Source organism: Nelumbo nucifera, chromosome 2 (assembly GCF_055504915.1).
Source record: "Nelumbo nucifera cultivar China Antique chromosome 2, China Antique-T2T, whole genome shotgun sequence".
Classification (NCBI taxonomy): domain Eukaryota; kingdom Viridiplantae; phylum Streptophyta; class Magnoliopsida; order Proteales; family Nelumbonaceae; genus Nelumbo; species Nelumbo nucifera.
In genome coordinates, this window is record NC_142650.1 from 19,745,573 (window position 1) to 19,761,890 (window position 16,318).

At 39.3% G+C, this 16,318-nt stretch overlaps 1 protein-coding gene across 5 annotated transcripts in view; it reads left to right on the forward strand.

Moving 5' to 3' along the window:
- Nucleotides 1–716: 716 nt before the first annotated feature.
- The window catches only part of LOC104595069 (T-complex protein 1 subunit gamma-like), a 29,003-nt gene continuing 13,401 nt past the window's right edge, over nt 717–16,318 (forward strand). For 4 of the 5 annotated variants that reach the window (XR_016082613.1, XM_019197415.2, XM_010255638.3 and 1 more), the window contains exons 1-4: nt 717–958; nt 1,089–1,143; nt 3,372–3,433; nt 9,000–9,072. Coding sequence is in view for 4 of the 5 variants with exons in the window: in XM_019197415.2 (XP_019052960.1) it covers nt 1,119–1,143; nt 3,372–3,433; nt 9,000–9,072 (160 nt within the window). In the remaining variant the exon portion in view is untranslated. The remainder of the gene's footprint in view (nt 959–1,088; nt 1,144–3,371; nt 3,434–8,999; nt 9,073–16,318) is intronic. The other variant, XM_088898431.1, reaches the window with a different exon arrangement.

Here is a 16,318-nt window from a genome sequence, read left to right on the forward strand (position 1 = left end):
TAAATTCGAAGCAGTTTCGGGCAGGATGATTCAATGTCCGTATGCTTTGACATATTCGAATCACTTGATTCGATCAATACCCACACAACTCGACTCGATTCCAGACCAATACGTTGACCCATGTTGAGTTAATCGGTTTAGTCCAAAACCCGTGCACAAACCTAATATGGACCGGTTCAAGTCAATCCACCACTGACTAGATCGGTCCAGTCCATTCGGGACTGATACAGATCCAAACGGTCCGACCGGTTTAAACCTAAGTGGTTTGGTCAAACTCGAAATCTGAACATAGTCAAATGGCTTCGCCGCTTGTGTAAAAATAACATGCATGTAATGCAACTTAAAACTTCACCACTTGTGTAAATAGTAACTACTATTACCATCAAGCTATGACCAACTTATTTGTTAAAAGAGAGTTAGTTTGTTTTTTTAAGTCTGTAAGTATAATATTAATGGGTTTGGACGGGTTGGACAGGATTAAAACTCGCCCAATTTGCACGACTAGTCGGAACTGAGAATGTTGAAACTAATATCTATTCGTCCGAACATCTCTACTCCTAGGTTTTCGTTAGAAATAAATAAAGAAGTGATGAAGAAAAAGGTTGTAGGGACGGTAATTTGGGAACAAAAGTCAGAGGGTATTTGTAGGAATGAATGTGAAACGGAATTTTTAGGAATTTTAATAAATATATCATTCGCCTGATATCACGTGTATCGGAAAGTTAACGGAGAAATTTACCCTTGTTTTTTTCCTTCTCGAACCATCCTCTCGAGTAGCTTCGCGAAAAGGAACGAAGGCAATCGCACAAGCCTCGAGTTCCCCTCTTCAAAACCATTCTCACGAATCTCTTTCAACTTTTTCATTGTCACTCGTCGTGTTTTCTCTTTTTATCTTTTCTGAGGGTCTGTCTTTGTACGTTTTTTTCCTCATTCCATGTAGAGCAGCGAGACTCTCATTGTATTTTTCTCCAATCCTTTTCAAATTTTTAGAATGGTTTCGATTTTTTTTTTGTTCATATATATGCTATTTCAATCACAACGAATACATTTTAATATTTTCTTTGAATTTAACTTGTCAATACTTATAGGTTCCAGAGAGATTATAAAGAGGATCGGCCATGCATGCTCCCGTTCTTGTTTTAAGTAAGTTCACACTTCTTATATATATATATATATATTGTTTTTCAGTGTTAATCGCCGGTTTTAATGACATTGATAGTTCTGGTAGAAGCTTAGTGGTTCTTAATGCTGATTCACCTGACTGTATATAGGAGACTATTTAAGGGATTTTTATGACGTTATTATTGGATAACATTTCCCTCAGTCAACTTACGTATTTACATGGATTCTGTTTTTTCTTTTTCATTTTTTTTTTTAAGTTTCGGTTGGGTTGGAGTGTTTGTGTGGGAGTTGAAGTTTGTTTTTTCTCCTCTCTCGAGTGACCACTGGTTACTCTGCTTTATAATTTCCTTCTTCTACTTAATAAATTATATTTTATTACCCAAAAAAAGTTTCATACTTAAAGGTGGGTGGTTTGTTTGTGATTATGTTGGAGGTGTTTGGTAATGTAGTTATCAACTGGTAACCTAAGGGCATCTTGGTCCATTAGGGCATTAGGGCAGCTTCCTTATGGACTGTTTGGGAGGAAAGGAACACTAGAATCTTCAACAATACGCTTTTCTGAGTTGAAGGACTGCATATTAATAAAGGCAATACACTGGTTGGGAATAACAAACTTATCCCAGTTTTTTTTCCTTCGATGACTTCTGGATGAACTGATCAACGGTGGCTAGCACTTCATCCTCAAAACAGAGTTATGTTGCAGTTTGGGTCCCTCCTCCTAAGGGCCTTGTTAAATTAAACTTTGATGGGAGCAGCTAAGTATATGTTTGGCATTGATGTTGCAACGGTGCCTTTATTTTTGTTTGGAATCATTGCTGCCACCTAGGAAGTTTTCTGGAGCAACAACAACTTTTTCTGTTTGGTACCAATGCTCCAGGAAGCATTTTCAGCACTGGTACCCATTATCTAGTGCCACATCACTGCCCTGTTGGCGGCAATGAGCTGCAGCTCCAGGAAACGCCAAATTTGGTATTGCTCCAAGCCATGGCTTCCTGATTTTCGAGATGTGGCTTGGAGCACCATTTTTATGAAAAAACGGTTCCAAACAAATACCCGTTTTTTGGAGCACCGTTTTTTCCGATGTGGCACAGTTGCTCCAGGAAACGACAACAATGCCAAACAGCCGCTAAGGTAACTCTGACCCCTCTGGCATAGGAGGAATCTTGAGAGATAAGGAGTTAAGGACAGCAATGTCTTAGCATTATTCTCAGGCCCATTTGGTTTAGGAGACTCACCAAAGCAGAGCTACTAGCTGCTGTACAGGGGATTCAGCTAGTCAGTCAACTTGGTATAGAAAGGCTGATAATTGAAGGTGATTCCCAGGTTGTTGTGGGATGGTTGTTGGATCCGGATTCAACTGTTTGGGGTTTAAGAGATCTTCTTAAGAAGGTGTTTTGGTTAACAATATGATAGTGAAGATCCGGGTAAGAAGATCGGCTAATTTGATGGCTGATTCTCTTGCAGAACAAGGGGTTAACAGGGATTCTCTGTTCTCAGCACCTTTGTAATTGTGTATAATCTCTCTACTAGTGGTCACTTGTTTTTTCATATTGTTCTGATCTTTATTCTTAAGAGTAAGGCTGCACCTCAAGCCTCTCACTTGTCTCGACATTTCTGACTGAAGCCTGATGTCCAGAAAGATTTGGAATTTAGTTTGAGAAGGTGATATAGGGTGGGTCGCGTCAGACAGCAAGACAAGCTTCATTAGTGAAATGTTGGTTAAGAATGCATGTACTTCTACAAATTCATGTATATTCTGTCTAATTGGTTTTGCAACAATGCATCTAAGACTGCCCATGTGTTTAGGTTCAGTGTCATGGTCTGATAGGTATTTGTTTGAACTTCGAAACTTTCTGGAGCTGAACTCCTCGTATTGCTTCTCAATTCTATCAATCTGAAAAGAAAGAAACTTTTCTTAGTTTAGTACTTTGTTTTATGATTTAGTTCATCTGGTATTGCAGCAGGATGACATTTTTTATCAATCATCTTCCTTATATGTTTTTTCACATTATATGTCTATTATTCTCCTATGTGGAAAACTTTACACCATAGTTCTAGCTGCTTCACCTAGGATATTTTTTGGGGCATTTTATTTATTGAACTTTAAATCAGAGTATTGTTGAACTTTGAATGTCTACATTTTTTTTTTTGTATTTTTGTCAATGAGTGCCTGTAGTTTATTTTAGTCATTTTTCATCATCTTTCTATCCAATCGTTTGTCTGATGTTGTCATGAATTTGATTGGACAGAGGATTCTTTGAAGTGCGAATCTGGAAGTAAGGTGCACCATGCAAATATTCAGGCATCAAAGGTGAAGTTTAATTCTAAAATTGATGCATATGAGTCAACCCAGTTCCACTGAGCTCCAATGCGTCATATTCATTTAAATTTAGTCGAATTCTTTTTCTTTGGTTTCTTTCTGATGTTATTGAATTTCAAGTTCAACTAGTATAGCATGTTCTATATAGGAAAAGTAACACCATATATATGATTTTTCTACCTAAATGTGGTTGAACCATGTTCCTTTATTCTGCTCTATCTAAGGCCATTTTGCAAAACAGCGAGTAAAGGTGTCCATCATTATCAAACCTATGTTCTTTTTGCCTCTCCCTTGTTCCTTAGAGCTTTTTACTTGCACCGAGTTTTAATGATTTAGGTATTCAATTGGTGATCATTGATACAAAGTTCATTGGTACACTGTGAACACTTCAATTTCATGATTAGGTCAAGCTTACGAGTCAATGTATCACTGGACATTCAGTTCAGCCAATTCATGTTTATAAATCAGAACAGGAAAATTTGGAAAAAAACGATTAAACAAAGATTTTGTTACGAAGGAAGTATATCAGAAAGTCAGTTTGGCTTTATGCCAGGGAGATCAATCATAGAAATTGGAAGCTCGCTTTCTACTCAGGTAGTTGATAGAAAAGTCTAGAAATGGAGAAGTTCACATGACATAATAGAGTCCTTGGGAAGATAAATAGTGAAGTTCCTCAACTCTTACATCATCACATTAGAGAATCTATGGTGCTGATCTCCATACTGAAAAACTCATTTGGATGGTTGTTTAGATCAGAAAACAATATTTTCTGATTCTCTAGCCAGGGAAGGGATAGGGAGATCTGTCCGTTGATGGCTTCTGGCTCAAGGTCTGGGTCCTGATGGAAGCTGAAGGGTCTCTTTGGCTGAAAGATTCTAAGGTAGAAGATGATGTTATTCTCGAGGTTTAAAATGTTGGTGTTAGTGGAAATGTTGCTTGTCCAAATATAAGAAACATGTTGGAAGCATAGGAACACCCTTTTAAATTATTATCTTGTTCCAAATCACTAAACAAAGCTAAGAAACTAAGGTTATAGTTAAAAGAATACATTTAGAAGTTGCCCTGTAGACCTTAAGATTCAAAGCTTCATGATATAATGAGTTAAAACAAAGTTTGAATTCATAGAAAATGTAAATGGTGTAATATATCAACTAACTAATCTATTACACAAAATCTTTTACTTATCAAAAAAAAAAACTAATCTATTACACAAAGAAAAACTAATATTTAACTTCATGTTTGAAATGAATATTGAGCTAGCTCAAAGTGGTCATGTAAGTTAGGCGATCAACAACATTGTTACTCGACATATCTAAAATGTCATCACCAACTTATGTTATAATACTCTCTTGTACTCCATATAGTGCTGGTAGTGTTCATTGGGGAATATGTATGCCATGGAAACTATCTATTGTATTCCACATAGAGTTGGTAGTGTTCATTGGGGAATATGTTGATTCTAGTAAAATTTTGTGTCGCTACCCATGGAAATGAAGAGTCCTTGTGCGGATCAGAAGGAAAGGATAGGCCTAATAAAGTCTACATTTCAAATTTACATGAAAACGAAAAGGCCATAATGGGCGAGGCCACGTCAGCCAAAGCAGTTGGACCACAAGATATTTTAAGGCCTAATCATAGGTGGTCTGATCCGACTTGAGTCCAAGAGTGGACCTGGTTTTAGGGCCAGGTCAGGTGATTTATTTTTTAGTTACGTCACACGTGGCTTTAGTGGAGAGGTCTTCGAGCAACCCGACTGGAGATGATTTGCCTCTTCTATGTGACTCATGCCTATCTTCGTCTACCTCAGAACGATGTACTTGCCCGAAGATTTTGTCTCGTCCAAATGGAGTATCAAATGAAGGTCAAGCTAGCAACGTTGATGTGTTCAAGACAAGAAGAAAAATCAGAGCAAGAAGGTTATAGTTGTCAAAAGCAAGTTGTTAGGTCTTAACAAACCAAACTTTAAAAGGGGTGGGACGCTGAGTAGAAGTGTCTCGCTTGGAAGCAGAAAGAGAAAAGGAGAAAAGTAGTTGTGGGTGATCGCCAAGCATGATAAGAATGGTAACAAGGGGATTTTGATGGAACAAGTATGAATCTTGTTGAGTGCCCAATTTCTTCAGCAGATGATGATTCTCAACAATGTTCTCAGGTTGGCAGAGAGTCTGAGGTGATTTGTGCCTCTGCTGAACCTGGGGTTTCAGTTGATGTACACCTCTTGAGATCAAACATGACTCTGGAGGTCTAGCTCTGTTGATCTTGGAAGCGGATTCCTCTAGTGCCATTAATGGTGCTGAGGCTGAGATTGACGGTGAGACTGTAGGAAAGGGGGTTACAGGTGAATACAGAGCCGCTGGGGGTCAGGTTGAGAGTTACATTGAGGACTATTTTCAGTTTGAGGAAGTGAAGGCTGGAAGGGTGGGTATTGATTTGGGTCGAAGGAGCAAGTCTGAAGAAAAGGAGGTGAAACAAATTAATGGGGTGATTAGTAAGAAACCACGTTCGAGAAATTGTAATGTAGTGCACGTTTCAAAGATCTTCTCCAGGCTAAAAATTGGTCTGGCAGGGGTAGGACCTACAAAAAACTACAAATGGGTTTATAAAGGAAAAGAACTAAGGTAATGGAATGGTAGGTACTGATCATAGAGGGGCAATGCTGTAAGTTTAGCCATTGGTCCCCATTTGGGGAAAGAGCAACATGATAACAAAATGAGTGGTGTTGACTCTGGTTCTGGTGTGAGTTGGATGATGCAAAATAATGATGGTAATGTCGGTAGTTCAGGATGTGTGACTCTTCAGTAGTGGAAAGAGGGGTCACAATTGGTTAGAGCCTAAGAGCCTAGATGTGTTTTTTTGGGGTGGTAAGGCGTTTGCTAGAATGGCCTTTGAAGAGTTTGAGAGGAGGAGATGGCAAGAGAAGGATAACAAAAAAGGTCATTTGGAAGGAGGCAAGGTTTGGGACGAAGATGATTCAAGCCAGGAGGATGAGCTCGTAGATGAAGTTTAAGGTCTGAGTCAATGTGCGAGGAGGGCTTGTGTTTCTGATCAGATGTTGGGCTGGCTGTCTTTGCTTCCTGGTGATTTCTCTTGGGTTTTTTTTTTTTGGTCTTTGCTTGGGGTTGTTTGGATGTGGGTCTTCCCTTCGGGTGATGTCTTATCACTTTTCTGTTGTATTCCTTTTTTCTTTTTAATAAAATTTTATTTTTATCCTTCCAAAAAAAGAGGTAGGGAGACCTGAGATTGGTAGCCCATAGGTCTAGGGTATAGCAATAGTGGGTTTTGCCCATCTGTATCTATGATAACCAGATATCTACGTACTGTAACACCAGGACACACACACACACACTTAATGCATCATCTATATATCAAACACTGAAGAGACTGCCAAGGGGACAGATGGCCACTCCCTTAATTGCAGAAAACTAAGAACCAAGCTCCTCCATTGTTCTGCATTTGGTAAGTAAAATCCTTTTGTTCCTTTCAGCCTAGAGCCCCAGATTGACCACACCACAATTGCAGGCACCATTCATCTCACTGCTTTCCCTTTCTTATTCATGCCTTGCTGCTGCCAGCTGGATAACAGATTAATAAGTGACCAGGGCATAACCCAACAGAGCCTAGCCAACTTCAAGAAATGAACCGAAGAAGCTTGAGCAAATGGACAATGAATGAAAAGATGACCCACACATTTAACAACTCTACCACACATGCCACAAGACTGATCCTGGATCTGCTCACCTCTTCTTAACAAGCTGTCTCTTGTTAAGAAGAGACAGAAATGTGGCATGTGTGGTAGAGTTGAGCAGATACACTTCGTGGTTACTAATCACGTCACTATAGCATTCCAATAATAGTAGCTATGAAAGAAAAAATAACAGCAACAATAAAAGTAGATCAGTACACCCACTTCTAGATGACTAGGAAACAAGGTGCTCCCTTATCACCTAGCTTCGCCTTGGTGCCTTGAAAACTATGAATACTAGGTTTGCTGCTTAAGGTTAGGCCAAGATAAGATAAGTGCCAAGTGGAAATAGGGCAACCAAGAATATTAAATTATCTCAACAAAACACTATTATCTTAAATGTTTATTAGTATAAAATTATAGCCTTCTTAAGTTGCTATTTTTAACATGAAATTGCCTATCCTATTAAATACTTATCATATTATAGTTCTTTAATGTTGAAATTAATATATTTAAAATACTATTGTCTTTTAGATATAACGATTTGCTATGTTTTGAGAGAAAAAAAATAATATTAGTAAAGAGAATTGCTTTTTTTTTCCCAATTTGCACGCATGCTGATTGGTATATAAAGCTAGGGAACTTACCTAAACTTTAGTTCTTTTTTGTAATATTCTATTGTCTAGACGCTTGCCTAGGTGACTAGGCAACTAAAGTGTTCCATTGTTTCCTAGAATTGCCTGTGATCTCTCATGTACACTATTTTGTAACATAATGAATACAAAATTTTATGTGATGATGTCTTCTTCCTTGTTCTAATATAATCAAATTAAATTGACAATTGTAGCATGTGGAACCCAGGAACATCAGGTATAGGAGGGGTGTTTAGAGATTTCCATGATCTCTTAGCCATTACTCTAGGTCTATAGGCCATGAGAACTCAATATCAGATCATTGATGGTAGAAGGTATTTTCAGGCCTGATGTGGGCCTAGGCCTGGAGATTTGCAATCTGAGCTAGGAATCATCACCTCTTGATGCTTAGCATAATTGTCTTTAAACCTCTTCTAATTCTCCAGTCATCTTGAATAAAACAGTAGAGAGAGAGAGAGAGAGAGGAGAAAAAAAGAAAAAAGAAAAGGAGAAGAGAAGAGAGGAGAAAGGAAAGAAAAAAGAATAGAGAGAATTAGAAACCATGGGACTTATCAACTTAGACTCCTTTATACAGATGGTGGCAGTTAGATTACATGCATGCCCACTCTTAAATCAAAGTAAAACTACAACCATACCTCTGGTTAGTAATTATATTTATTTTCAAAAATACCTACCCCTAATTAAACACTCATTACAGTACTTGGCAATAACAATAAAACATAAATATAAACATGCTACTCAAAACCATTTCTTATTACTATCTAATAAAAGTTAACAAAGGGCCATTGCTTTGTGTACTGTAACACTTAAATCTCTCAGGCTGACAAGCATGAGAACACAGTTTCAAGTTTCCCTAAAAGATACATCCATTAAAGAGCATAGCAGAGATGAGAATGTTGAGATGAATTAGTGGAAAAACTAATATTGGTTAGGATCTAGTAGTGTTCCTCATAGGTGATAAAATGAGAGAAAATGGGTAATGTGGCTTCAGCATGAATGTGGAAGACCAACTACGGTATCAATAAGAAGTAATCTGATAGAAGTCAATGGTTCTAGAATAGCTAGTGCCATGTCTAAAAGGACATAAGTTGGGGTAGTAAGAAATTATTTCAGGGTTAACATACATCTTATCTGTACTTGCTCTGAATCTTTTTTCCCAGCTCTCTTCTAATGTAGAATATTTGATATAATTTCGAATATTTGATATAATTTCTCTTTGCTGCAGTCTGTTGCTGACATCATCCGTACTACTTTGGGTCCTCGTTCCATGTTGAAAATGCTTTTGGATGCTGGAGGAGGTATTTATGCTTGTTCTTTTGTTTGCTTAGATAACTTGTTATGTGTAAGCCAGTGTCTAGAGGTGCAATACACGTGTTTTAAAACCTAGAGGTGCAATACAAGTTCAAGGGCTTCCGTAAAAAAACATTATTGAAGTTATTTCATGGGGACTTGCTGTCACTTACTAATCTCCTGCTCCTTTGTTCTGTCTATTTGGGTATGGTTTCTCTCATTGTTTGGATGTAGGTGGATTTCTCCGTTGGATATACAAAGCTTGTTTGCTTCCTCTTCTGTCAGATGGCCAAAGAAGAGGGGTTGGATTCTGTGGAGATGCACTAGAGTGACTGTATGTTGGACAATATGGGAAGAAAGAAATCTGAGAATTTTTTTGGAAAGAGTGAGAAGAAGGGAAGCTTTTATTGAAGTTATTACTATCAGAGTGGTGCGGTGGGTGAAATCTTTAGAAACCTTCGAGGATATTTCTACGGATGCTTTACTTAGCAATTGGAAGGGTGTGGCTGGCTCAGCCCCCTTTAAGGCTGAAATCAGGCCTCTTTGATCCCCACCAGCTGCAGGTCTTATTAAGCTGAATTTTGATGGGAATAGTGAAGGTAGCTTGGGTCCTTCAGGTATTGGAGGTGTCTTCAGAGATGAAGGAAAGTTGTTGCATTGTGCTCAGGACCAATTGGTACAGGTCTCTTAGGGATGCGATTATGGTCGCTGTGGAAGGAGCTCAAAGAGCAAAAGAGCTAAATATTAGTAGACTGGTTGTTGGACACGATTCTAAGTTGGTGATTAATTGGCTACAAAAAGAGGAACCTAGATTCGGGCTTTATGTAAATGAGAAAAGAAGGTTTAAATGGCTCATCCAGAATATGGAAGTGAGATTCAGATTTCAGTGGGTGAAGACGAGTGCTAACTCCTTTGCCCTCTTCTCTTGTATTTTCTAATTAGTTGTTAATAAAATTGTTCCGTTATTGATGAAAAATATTCGCTCACTCACCGAAACTCTGAGAACCCCCTATTTGCTAATGTTGTTCATTCGTTCATTCCAATAAAATATATTCTTAAAAGGCAATTAAAGTTATAAAATCATTATTTTTCATGTGGGAAATAAGAATATCAAACCCTAACATAGACTTGTTCGGGCTTGCCTCAAGGGGCGTGGTACAAAAGCGACTCATAGAATCAAGAATGCAATATGTTTTACATCACATTAGCTACTTGAAGCAATGCAATTAAGGAAAAAAAGAGATTGTGGGTTTTACATGCTTGAAAATGCTTTATATGTTTGCTTTTATTTTTAAATTTTTATTTGAATATGCTTTACATGTTATGTTTATGTATTTTAATTTTAGATAATTGGTTTTTTAAACATTTATTTTAAAATTTATGTTGGCATTTTCTTTGAATTTTTTGACTTTTTTTTTATTTTTAGCTTTTCTTTTTTGTAGTTTTGCGCCTTTCTTAAAAAGGCGTGCACCTCGCCTTGGCCCTTGTGCCTTTTTTGCGCCTTGTGCTTTTAAAACACTGGCCCAGTGCACAAGGCTCCCACCAATGTGGGGTCTGGGGAGCAGATGTACACAGCCTTACCCCTGCACATGCAGAGAGGCTATTTCCAAGATTCGAATCCTGGTCACCTAGGTCACAGTGAAGCAACCCAACTGTTGCACCAAGGTCCACCCTTATTTCTTTGAAAACATTGCTACTCAATGTTCATAAAATGCCATAATCCAAACCCATAGAAGACATACAAATTTTATACCTGTTAAGGAAAAAAAAAAGAAAGAAGCAAGAAAACCATTATATACCTATCACAGATGTAGATCATACCAAAGTGCTTCAAGCAGTCAACAGCTCAAGCCCATGGAACATCCAATGCGTCTGTCACTCTTAGTTGCATCACCTGAGGTAGCTAGTGTTCAGGCATAAGGTCCGTCTTTGTTTCTTTTAAAAGTCCACAGAAGTTACTAAAAACACCTTTTACGGTGGCCATAGCTCTTAGGAGAGGGTTAAGGGACTAGGAATTAGAGGAGGCTATAGCTCTCATTCGTTCTTTGGAAGATATCCACTTGGTCCTATCTGCCCCTGATGGTCATTTTCTTTTTCCTTTTTTTTTTTTTTGAAATAGGTAAGGTAAATTTATTAATAGAAATCAGAACCAGTTTTGAAAAACATTAATTCCTTTTGTTACTCTCTCTTAAGATTCTTACATGCTCTCAGTCTATTTGGAGTTTGTAAGATGTTTTTTTCCTGAGATTCGAAGGCAAAAGAACTGAAGATGGTGAAAAGAACTGAAGAAGGTTTCCAGGTGGTGAATAGTCGGAAATCAGTTTTAAACATTGAAGCAAAGAAATTTTTACTGGAGAGTGGAAGACTCAGAGGTAAGAATCTGCTAAAAATTAGGGAATATAGGAAGGCGACGATATTCTTGTTCGAAGAAGCGGTTCTATGGTTGAAGGGTTTTATCGATGGTGTACTTCAATCAATTAGAACTGCTAGTTGGAGGAATGTTAGAAATGGAAAGAAAGAGGTTCGAAGTGGAGCTGAGGCGCAACGAAAAAGGCTGGTTTATTACAATAACAGAATACTTCGGTGCCAGGAAACGGACTTGTGGAGCATTTTCTTGTGTTATTACAATAACACAAGGTTGGATGGCTTTCATAAAAGAGCTGCAGCATTTTCTTGTCTCTGTCGACAGACTTGTGGAGCAGGTGATAGAACAAAGTTCCACATTTCTGAAATGTTCGGAGCAGCACTTGAAGCAGAAATCTTACAATGTTGGAGAGGTTATATTGAGCTCCAATACTGGGTTGAAGCTGTGGCTGGAAGGTGAACGAGTTGACTGGGAGCGTAGTTTGGTGATATCAGTTAACAAGGAGATAAAAGACTGGAGGAGGGTTCTAGATTTAGTTGTGCTTAATCTGAATATGGAAGCTGAGGTTGCATTGAAACCTTTTTCAGCAAGGAAGGTAATACTAAGAATTAATGATGAGGTAAACAGGGGCTTTACTACATTCGAATGTGAAGAAGGCATGATCCAAGTTCAAAGGTGGAAGCCATTATGTAATGAGATGGAACAGCCTGGTGGAAGCTTCCTGCTCAAACTGGTAGGACTTCCATTTCATCTCTGGAATGAATCAAATGTGGGAAATATCGTGAGGCTCTTGGGAGGGGAATTGGAGGAATTTCAGCTGCAGGACTTTCTAGCTGCTGGGGTGAGGATGGTTGGGGTGAAACTTGATTCGATCCCAAGAACAATAGAGGTTCTTGCGGATGGAATATGGTATAAAGTCTGGCTGGTCGGAGTTGGAGGCAGAGCTTTGGGGTCGAAGCACCACGGTTGAAGATGATGCTGACGTGGAAGGCTGGGTTACTAGGGGCTTACAGGTGGAGAGAGAGTTTGAATCTAGAGGTCGGCCTAAAGTGGAAGCTGAAAAGTCGATGGGGGAAGCCCAAAAGCCACACAAGCTAATTAAAGAAAAAAATTTAAATAATTTTGAATTAGGCATAACCTCAAAAGGCAACACATCTTTTGCTGACGTGATTAAAAAAAGAAGTGGGCTGCGAGTTGGAGCATCTGAACCAGTCGGAGGTTCGACCTGTTCAAACTTTGGGTGGAACCCCAATCCACGTGCATGTTTAAGTGCGCACGTGATTGGGGGTTTGCAGCAGGAGACTATAGACGATAGTAACCGTCTATTTTCTTCCTCCTCGAAAAAGGCTTGCAGAGAAGTTGCTACCTCTTCCAAAAGGACTGTGTGGAACTCGAGCTCCTTACAGTGGGTTTCTCGCACAACTTTGAACGATCCTAGGGTGGGAAGATCTTCACCAGACCGACTAAATCCCAGATACACCAGAGAGTGTAACGTGGAGGAGGGTGTCGATGAAGGCTGGGTAGATTGTGATACTGAAGATGTAGACGCGGAGGAAGATCTAGAAAGCCAGTCTAGCATAGGCAGTGCTTAGTTCGGTAAGGTCGCAGAGGAAGAGATTGCCGCAACTCTTAACTTGGAAACTCTGTTTCAAGAAGTGCAACTTGTGGAACCTCAATGCTGTGCCAGGAAAGAGCGAAACACTCAAAACAACGTGGGACATCTCTCTAAAGCTGTCGGTGGAAAGCCTGACTCATTCTCAGAAGCCGCTTCTCCAAGTCTTTTTGTTGTACAGGAAATTGGTAATGAAGTATCTGAGACTTCCCAGAAGCAAGACGGGGGTACAAAAGGTAGGAACAAACAGGCGGAGAAACAAAACCCCACTTTCAACCTTAGAGTCCGACATGCTTTGCCTTCAATTCCAGCAATCCCATTCTTCCCTAAATCAACCCAGGTAACTGTGTCTTTTGGGTTTGTAATACTAATGGCTCTTTGTCCTATGTGCCAAATATAGATCACAGTCCAAAGGCTGCTACCCTTGAAGGTGGAGATGGGGCAAGAGATAGTAATGGAGACAGGGAGGGTCAGAAGGGTGAGATAGGAAATGAGGAAGAAGCAAAAGGAAATAAAAGAATTCTGGAAATACTTGAGTGCTTGTTAAAGGAAGTAGGTGTGAGTAATAAACAAAAGGAAGGGCCAAAGGGAATTAGAATATGAGTTAAGGAGAATGGAGACAAAGGTGGGGAAACAGAACAAGGAGGGAGGAATAGAGAGTCAGAAGAAAGAGAGTTGACTAGTGAGGATTTTGTGGCAGATTTTATACAGAAGTTAGGATCTAAAGTGAAAAATCTAAATGACCTAAAAATGTTTCTACAAAAAAGGGAGAAGAAACTAAGGCTAAAAGGAAAAAATTAAGTGAAGTTGAAAGATTGATAAAGGATGTGGAAGGAGAGAGTAGTCTTGGTGTTAAAAGGGACAGGAGGAAAGGGAATAAGTGAGGGTAAGAGGAATAAGGGGTCAAGAGTTCAACTAAATGAAGATCATAAGTTGGAATGTTAGAGGGCTAGGAAGTGCTTGGAAGAGAGCAGTAATAAAAGAGGCCATTAAGAAAATAGACCCGAATCTAGTACTATTGCAGGAGACAAAAAGAGCAGATTTTGACATTAAGTGGGTAAGAAGTGTATGGAGAGGTACGGGGATTAATTGGGCGGTTCTGCCTTCATGGGGGTCTGTAGGGGGTGTTGTGACAATGTGGAAGAAAGAAGTACTGGAGGGTAAGGAAGAATTGATAGGCCAATTTTCAGTTTCCCTGAAGTTTAGACAAGTGGAGAATGGGTGTTAACCAATGTATATGGACCGAATGACTATAGAGAGAGGAGGCAGTTATGGGAGGAATTGGCTGATACAAGGGGTTTTTGGGAAGGACCTTGGTGTTTAGGACGTGACTTCAATGTAATCAGATTCATGGAAGAAACAAATAGTCCTAGGCAGAGGTCAACCATGAGCATGAGAAAATTTAATCAATTTGTGGATGCCTATGAACTTAAGGAAATCCCATTGTCACATAGTTGTTTTACCTGGTCCAATCTCCAAGTGAACCCGATTTGTTCCAAGTTGGATAGGTTCTTGTTTTCAAATGACTGGGAAGAACATTGGGGGAGTTCGAATTCTAGAACACTCCCAAGGGTGACATCCGACCATTGGCCTATAGTAATTTGTAAGGAGGAGGTGAGAAATGCAGGCCCCACTCCTTTTAGATTTGAAAACATGTGGCTTGGACACCCGGGTTTCATTAAGAAGGTCAAAGATTGGTGGTCTGAGAGTAATCCAACAGTGAAATGGAGTGGAATGAGGTTTCATAAAAAACTCCAACATCTGAAAAGTAGAATCAAGGAGTGGAATCTGTTAGAGTTTGGGAGACTGGAGGAAAGGAAACAACTGGTGACTGCTCAAATTGAGGCCTTGGATTGTAAGGAAGGGAGGGGTTGTTTTACAGAAGAGGATAAAGAGCAAAGATGGAATCTGCGTAAACAATTAGAGGACTATCTTCTGCAGGAGGAAATAAGTTGGAGACAAAAGTCAAGGTGTAAGTGGTTGAAAGAGGGGGATAGAAATACCAAGTTTTTTTATGCTATGGCAAATGGAAGAAGAAGGAATTATATCTGAAGCTTGGAGATTGAAGGGGCAATAATTTTCAATCAAAGTGAAATTGCAGGGGCCTTTACAAATCATTTTAGGTCTATTTTTAGAAGACCCCTAAACAATAGGGTATGGCTTGAATGATTGGAATGGCCTACACTGAAATTGGAGGAAAGGTAATGGCTAGAAAGGAAATTTGAACTGAAAGAGATAAAGGAAGTAGTGCTCTCTATGGACAGATCAAAGGCACCAGGCCCTAACAGTTTTTCGATGACTTTTTATCAGGATTGTTGGGAGATATTAAAAGAGGACCTAAGGCTAGTGTTTGATGAATTTTATTCTAGAGGAGTGATAAACCCGGGGCTAAATTTCACATTCATTGCTTTGGTTCCGAAGAAAAGGAATGCAAATCACCCGAGGGACTATAGGCTAGTGGTAGATTTCTTTCCAGCTTTGAGAGGAATAAGACAAGGAGATCCTCTTTCCCCATTCTTATTCACGATGGTTGCAGAGGTTTTGGGGAGATTAATTTCTAGAGCAGACTCCAGGGACTTAATAAGAGGATGGAGAGTTGGAAGGGAAAGTGTGCCACTTACACATTTGCAATTTGCAAATGACACAATACTCTTTTGTGAAGGAGGGGACCTTAATAGGATAAGAAACCTGAAGTTCACCATACAACTCTTTGAGTAAATGTCAAACCTTAAGGTGAATTTTGAGAAGAGCTGTCTAGTGGGGGTAAATATGGGGGAGGGGGAGACATTGGAGTGTGCAGTTTCTAATTGGCCTCTAAATTACCTTGGTTTGCCTTTGGGAGACAACCCTCAGAAAGATGAGTTTTGGATTCCAGTTGTGGAGAGGTTTGAAAAGAGACTTGCAACTTGGAAGAAGAACTGCTTGTCTCTTGGTGGGAGAATCACTTTAATTAGGTCTACATTAGCTAACCTTCTTGTCTACTTTTTATCAGTCTTTAAGATTCCAACTAAGGTGGCAAGCATGTTAGAAAAACCAATGAGAGATTTTCTTTGGTAGCTAGGGGAGGAGAAGGACCATAGGGTTAGGTGGGAGATGGTTTGTAGGAGCAAGAGGGAGGGTGGTTTGGGTATTGGGAGTATAAGGAGTAGGAATTTGGCACTACTAGGGAAATGGCTGTGGAGATTTTCTTTGGAGAAGGATAAGCTATGGGTGAAGATAGTGGGTAGCATTCTTGGGGTAGCAGACAATGGATGGGATTCTGGGATTTTGGCAAGGA